The 7,745-nt window shown below is 37.0% G+C and overlaps 1 protein-coding gene across 1 annotated transcript; it reads right to left on the bottom strand.

Moving 5' to 3' along the window:
• Positions 1-3,932: 3,932 nt before the first annotated feature.
• Positions 3,933-6,093, bottom strand: LOC133727311 (uncharacterized). The gene is made up of 5 exons (XM_062154904.1): positions 5,937-6,093; positions 5,780-5,832; positions 4,655-4,831; positions 4,448-4,525; positions 3,933-4,349 (listed from the first exon to the last, which is right to left on the bottom strand). Exons 1-5 carry the CDS (start codon positions 5,991-5,993, stop codon positions 4,172-4,174), a joined length of 543 nt encoding a protein of 180 aa, XP_062010888.1. The 5' UTR covers positions 5,994-6,093; the 3' UTR covers positions 3,933-4,171.
• Between the last annotated feature and the right edge of the window lie 1,652 nt (positions 6,094-7,745).

Genomic DNA, 7,745 nt, shown 5'->3' with positions numbered 1-7,745 from the left:
TCTTATTTTAATAATAATCGGTTCTTTTTTTTTCCATGTATATAAACGTCATATTAATTAAAACTACAAACACGTGATAATTTCATACCACACAATAATTACTCAAGAATAATGATCCGACCACACCAATTTGGCTATAAGAACATGTCAACAAGTGCAGCCAGCCTCCATAAATTATAAGATGCCGAGGTGGACATATTAATCCAAGCAAGTCATTAGAAAGATTGAATAAACACACTTTTGTCGGAGAGTTTTTTACAAGCACCCAACTTATCTGCAAGCGAATACAAAGATTGAGTGGATCAAAGATCATTTGCAGACTCAAAACCCATTTGGTCCTATTCCCACACCAATCCAACAAACGTGGTGAGATAAAGCTTATCTAGAATTTCTCGTCACCAACCAGGAGTGAATGAACTTTGCCTTCGTTTAGTTCCGATCTTCCTTCTGAATTTGGTCATAGTTTAGCATTTCCCACAAGTAGTATTTGATTTGAGTATGACTCCACCGAGAGCAATTTCCATTTTTAGTCACTACAACTCGTCTGAAATTTGAAATCAGGGTCTTAAACGAATAAGAGCCCTCAGTTTTCATCCAAAACAACCGGAGTTGCCCATTGTTTTACTTGTCCCTTTAATAATGACTTCAATGCACATCCGTCACCGTCAAGGAAGCTCCAAATCAGTATGCAAATATCTGTTGATGATTGGATGATACACTAATCTAAAAGATCATTACTCCAAACAGTTGTATTTTGGTTATACTTAAAAGTTAACTACACAAACTAAGAATGATCGATAGATGTAAATCTATTAATAGTTTTATTATAAAAAAATAACATACTTGTTCCAACTAATTTACAATATAATTCGATCGTCTAAGTCGTACATTTTTTTAGGTTAATTATAGTTACAAATTGAGTCGAGATTGTTTGATCAATCTATTGGTACTAGATGTTTATAGACCAACGGGATTTTAGTATCTATTCATATGATTCTCCTCAAATCATTGTGATGGCGATACACGTGTGCCTGTGTTATTTCTTAGCCAATTCGTGTAAACGAAAACAATTCAACACGTGTGCACATGTTGTCATAATTAACAAAGAAATGAGGATAAGTTCTGCCTGGGCCAACTAACAACAACCTGATACATGTAGTAAGGTACGGACGGCGATACATGAGATTCCGACTATGATATCACCCCATCACTCTTCAGGTGGCTGACAAAAACAACCGCCATTGCCATTTGCCCGTACTCATGGCTCATCATTTTTTTTTTTTGACTTTGTCAAGGGGAATTCAAAAGCTTCTTAGGCCCAACATAAACTTATTTGGCGCATGTGAAATACTCCAACTGTGCATTGCAGCACAGTGCCTGGCCACTTTGACAGCTTCGGGGTTCGAACCTAGGTTGGGGAGCACACTCAACTAGCCAAAAACCACTAAGCCACTTGCAGTGGTTTACTCATGGCTCATCATGGCTCCCTTCAACTTCAAGAAATCATTTATTTAATGATACAACAAATTATATATATTTAAAAATATCGAATCTGTGACGTATTTTAATTTTAATTCATTTTTATAAATGTCTTATTAAAGTGAGTTAGTTTTTACTACCGTAACATTTTCAATCTCAACAGCATTTATTAGTTTATTGTATAACCATGATTGGTAATTTGGTATGATGATCTTTCTTGACATGCAAAGGTTGCGTGAGATAAGAAGAGTGCAATTTGCAACTATACCTATCAGCTTTTGGGGTAGAAGATGGGCATTTGCTCCACCTTTTCAGAAAGAAAAAGAAACCGATCATTATTTTCGATCTTTGCAGTTTGTTATTCTACATCAAATTACTGATTTTATTAGTTTGAAACACTGGGCAAAAAAAGGGTGATGATGATGGCAAACCAAAAACTGTGACCAAAGAAAGAAACAAAACAGAAAGAAAATGAAACCATTACCTTCGAGTCGGCCAATCACCAGTGTCCATGGTTTGCTGTGGCTATTGGTTTGGAGTGCAGACACCTGCCGTGTAGTCCAACGCTAAAGCTAACCCCTCAAACTTTGAGAAAGAAACCACTGGCTTGGAGAACCCAGAAACCTCTAAAACCACTAAACCACTAGGACAAAAATAAATGCAATAAATTACACAAAACCACCGCTACCTATTTGGCCGTTTTCAATTCCCTCTATAAATAAACCCCACTGAGGCACAAGGCTTCCATAGTCTCACCTTCCCCTTCAGCCTACATAAATGGCTTTCATCATTTCCAAAGCTCATCAACAACCATCTTTCTCATCAGAGTCTGATCTGCAGAAGCAGAATCACTCAAAAGATGGTGATGATCAAGTACGGAGTGACTCCATTACAAGCCAGCTCTACTTGAAATCCTCCTCCAATTCTAAAGCAGCAGCTGCCTTGGACAGAGACGTGGTTCTTAGACGGATCCGCCACTATAAGAACTTGAGAAAGGTCAAAACAGCTTTTCAAGCTCTGATGGGAAGCTCAGAGTTACAAGAAGCTACTTCTACTAAGACTGGCATCCCCTCATGGTTGGACCAGGAGGACAGTTTCTCTTCCCCATAGTTGATCTACCACTTCGTTGATCAATTAAAACATCTTGTAGTTTTTGACCATGTAATGTATGAATCCTTCTAGATCGATTGTATGTCTGGAACAACCTTGCAAGACTACTGATGAGGTCTGTATGTATGAAGCTGAAGCCTTTGCTGCTAATTGCTGGTTCATCACTATGGCTTAAACTAGTTATGAAACTACCACTTACCACTATGTTATGCTTTCCTCCAATCTAAAGAGAATTTAGTGTTCTTTTACCAATGATCTCTCACATGTAAAATTAATTGTGGATCATGAACAACCTTTGAAAAAATGAATTGCAAGACTCCTAATGGAGTCTAACAAGCTGCAGCTTTGCTCCTAAATGCTAGTTAATTAAACCAGTCTGCTTAAATTGTTACATATCTTCTAGCTACTTATGTTGTGATCCGAACCATCTATAGCCACCAACAACCTAATTCAATCCGTGGAATGAAAATATATAAGAGGCACATAAAATCTCGTTCTTAGCATCCAAATTTAAGTTCTTGCTGAAGATTTATAATTGATAGATTTCTGCAGCAAGGTGACGATCAAAGTCGGTGCTCTATTCATCAAGCTCACAAATACTGAGCTTTTAGCAATCAAACCCCCGGCAATGAGCAGAGGACCAAACCCTACCAGTAACAAACAGATGAGCGACTCCGAGGCTATTCATCAAGCTCACAAATACTGAGCTTTTAGCAATCAAACCCCCGGCAATGAGCAGAGGACCAATCCCTACCAGTAACAAACAGATGAGCGACTCCGAGGGCCTGTCCTTTACGTTGTGCATGAATCCAGAGCAAACAACAAAGTAACCTATGGAGGATAAGATGGAGGATAAGTGCGACAAAAAACTTTTTGCCCACTAAGGGCGTGAACCAATTGAAGGGAAACAATAGAACATGTTGCCTTCTAATGATCTGAAATTATGTGGAATACCACTAAGACACTAAAATATAGTGTGTAATCATAATGGTTATAATGGATTCAGATCCTCCTATCTGAAGAAGGTGGGGGGGATCTTCAACAAGAGCTTCTTGTTTAGCTGCCAAAATAACCTGAATATTCAATTTTTGTTTTGGCAATAAACCTGAATTTTCAATTGGGAACCACCAATGAAATGAAGAATATGCAACATCCAATAATCCAATGGATTCCCTAATTCTTAAGCCCACCATCCAAAACAAAAGTTATAAGAGAATAACAATGGGAAATGACCAAATATAATTTTTAAAATCTTGAAGAAGTAAAGAAGCAATTACCAAATCAAAAGGGAGTTTAATAAATTTATGCAACTCAAAAGACAAAGGAGCTCGGGGAAAAAGAGATGGAGAAACATTTGCTTTTATCAATGATAAAGAGTAAGAAAATACTGGCACAATTTATGTGAGAACAATGCAGTTACAACAAAATTGCAGATTCCATAACTTCAAGGATTAACCCATAGGCATGATCACTCCATTTGTTCATCAATCATTTCCAAGTGCTCATCAGTAGCCACCAGTATGATCAGTGAGAGAATAACAATACAAAAGCATACATTGAGAAGAAAAAAATGCTGACATTTTTAGTTTGTCAGTTTTTTACTTAACACGCCTGAAGAAGTGAGAAAGCGTAATGCTTGGTTCGAGTTGTTCAACACTGCTTGTGATCTGGGGACCTGCATTTTCCTTTTCTTCAAGAATTCCAAGGACTTCTGTAAGCATGGAGGAGGAGCTGTCTGATTCAGAATAATAGTATCAACCCTGCAAAACCACAAGTTAACGAAACACACCATTTTTATTCAGAACATGGCGATTTTAAAAGTATTTCTTTCTGTGTCATAAAAGAAGAGGTCCCTTACCCTGAGCTTTTTCGTTTTTTCTTCTTCTTAGTAGACTTCGAGTCAGCCTTCTCATCCTCAGAGTCTGAGAAAACTTGCCTGCACATGGAATGTGGCTATGTAGTTAAAATCTCATAACTAATGATAAAAACACACACATACACACAAATAGTGAAGGAAATCGTCATACTTCACACACACAGAAACAGTGAAAAAACAGAGTCATACTTCTCACGAGCTGCAAGTAGTTCAACAATGTTAGGAGGAAGCATCCCTGCAGGGCCCATAGAAGATTCTTGGTGTGTTTCATTTTCAGAAACATCTTGAACACTTTCAACAGTAGCTTTCCGTGGTGTTTTCTTCTGGGCCCATTTTCTACGACGTTCTTTTCCTTCACGAGCAACCCTATTTGAAAAGTAAATATCAAATGATGTTACACTTGATATCCGAAGTAGATGCAAAATATGGATACTATAGTGTGCACACACACCACTCCAAATTCCCTTAAATTTTGTGACAAAACTTTTCAAATCATGTCAACAGACAGGTATATGCGTAGTCTAATCTGACATGTATTTGCTATATATTCAAATATGCACTGATTTAGAAAGCACTCCTACAAATTCCATGCCGTTACTTCCTGTCGGCTTCAGTTTATCTTAGTTACTGATATAGTGTGCACACACACCACTCCAAATTCCCTTAAATTTTGTGACAAAACTTTTCAAATCATGTCAACAGACAGGTATATGCGTGGTCTAATCTGACATGTATTTGCTATATATTCAAATATGCACTGATTTAGAAAGCACTCCTACAAATTCCATGCCGTTACTTCCTGTCGGCTTCAGTTTATCTTAGTTACTGATATCAATACCATTAGTATAGCAGCAAACATGCTAAGTTTCTATAGTCATGTAATCGGATTCCACCGTATAATCAAAGCATTAAACTTTCCAAACTTTCTACTGGCATCAAAAGAACAAAACAATGGGGTAAAGGAAACTTTCATATATGCCTTCAACCATTCACAACTTCAATGTTATCCAACTAATTCTACTGTCTATTCCATTTAACAACAGAGATTCAAACTTATCTTCTTAAAAAGCATAATTATCTGTCTTGATGAAACAAAATGGACAGAAGGTAATAACCCTTTAATAAATACTACAAAAAACAATAAACAGTGTTTCGATTACCAATATTTCGGGCATTTAGCCTCTTGAAATTGAGAAATTCAGCTCAAGTAATTCAATTTTCATAAGAACTCAACTCAAATGAATCAAATTCCTACATTTCAAAGCAACCAAACGAAACCATAATCAAAATCAAGACGGTGCTCGAGTCATATACCTCGCCTTATTCTCTTTCTGAAGCTTACTCAGTTCTTGTTCCTGTTGTATTCCCTGTAACCATCAAAACAAATAGGGTAAGGAACAAGTTCCAAGCTTTTTGATTTCTGAAATTAAAGTTCTGAACTTTAAAACTATCTTTGGTAGAGTTGGATAACCTGCTCGGCTGTGAACTCCTCCGGCGCGTCGGAGTCGTAATCTTCTCTGTCCGACATCGGAATCCGACCCCTTTTTGTCTGAGGAGAGTTTTGGGTACGACTAGGGTTTTAGGGTTTAGGTTTTCAGGTTTAATCGACTCAAAACGACGACGCTGGTTTGTGCGAGTAGAACATAGAGCACTTGGATGCCTCTGTTTGGGTATTGGGCCGGACTGTGCGAAATGGTTCTCAGCCCTATGGGGGAAGGATGACCTTGGGCTTGAATTACTGTAAATTGTTTTTTTTTTTGGATTATCAAGAATAAATTGACTCCGCGCGCTAGAGTAATCATAAAGTTGATGTAATTAAAGTCTAAAGATGAAATAAGAAAAATAGCGGTTACACGAATCTCATGCAACGGTTAAATTAAGGCTTGTATAGGTGGGGATTTGACCGTTTTACAACTCATTTTACTATTGTTCTGCCAACTAAACTCCACTAGCACTATAACCTATGGTCTTTTGGAGTCCATGGGAATGGTCAATGGAGCTTATCAGCCCGCCAACCCTTCGGATTAGTAACCTAAATTTGTTGCTTTTAGGTAAAGAGTTTCAATAACTACCTATTTGAGCATCGAAGGAGAACCTTCAAATACTCAAGACTTCACAAACGAAAAATAAAAATTTGTTAACAAAATTGCTCGAGACTTCGCAAAACTCTCAAGTCAATCATATTACCACATACATGATTTGTGTGCATTTAAACTTGAAATCTCAATCATAAAGATGGAATTTTAGAAACTAGAGCCATATATCATAGCGATTTTCACAAATTTTACAAGTTCTTAATCACCAAAGAAAACACCAATCAATATATTTGATTATGGGACAAGATGAGTCCCGTTAATCAATTTGGACAACCATTCAGACCTAAACCTTCTACCATCAATATAAAATGCACCGACAAATTTGTGATCACAAATGAAATCTCTTTGAAGAAAATCGATCCAAGATTGGTGAATCTTAAACTAACAATTATCAATCAAATCTTAGAAGCCTTGGTTAGCTAGCTAGGTATATATGAAGACTATTCTGCACACCAATGACAATAGTTTAACTTGTTCTATTTAACTTATCACATATACCCATCTCCTAATTTTTGTTTTTTTGTTTTGTTTTTCAAAGCCTGTCTATTTTTTATGGCAATGTGCATGTGACCTTCGTCATGGAAAACTTTCAATCTAGAATGATCTCAGATTCTCAGTCAAGTAATTTAGTATTTGCCTGTAATTTTCTGGGCACCAGTAGTGGTTTTGGCACCTACTTCACTCCAACGGCCACAGCCACAGCTTTGTTGAGTGAAAGCAACGTTTCCAAGCCAATGCTTAACTTAAGAAAAGACCAGTAAATGCAAGCTGAGCTCAACAATGGAGCCAAATTAATGAGACACGAGAATGATAAGTAGTATAATAGTGATGCAAGGAAATTGAAATAAATACCAAAGGACTTTGAGAAGTCGTTGAACGAATTCCAACGGCAAGTTTTGGATGATGATCGATGAGATCACTGAAATAGTTCAATCAACAACCCTTGCACGAGAGACTCGATCTGTCCCACAGTCTTTGTTGCTATCCTAGAAATGCTAGGTCATGGCATGGATAAAAGATGGAAACTAGTTGTGGCTAGCGAGAGGCGCACAAAGATCGATAATAAGGTATTCAATGAATTATTTAAAAAAAATTAAGATAATAACAACATGATAAGCAAAATAAACCTAAGTTTTGTCTCGAATTCATGAAGAAGTTAAGATCTTTTCAAAAAAAAAAAAAAA

Source organism: Rosa rugosa, chromosome 1 (assembly GCF_958449725.1).
Source record: "Rosa rugosa chromosome 1, drRosRugo1.1, whole genome shotgun sequence".
NCBI classification, from domain to species: Eukaryota; Viridiplantae; Streptophyta; class Magnoliopsida; order Rosales; family Rosaceae; genus Rosa; species Rosa rugosa.
Note: the sequence above shows the minus strand (reverse complement) of the source record. Positions and strands in the feature narration are given on the sequence as shown.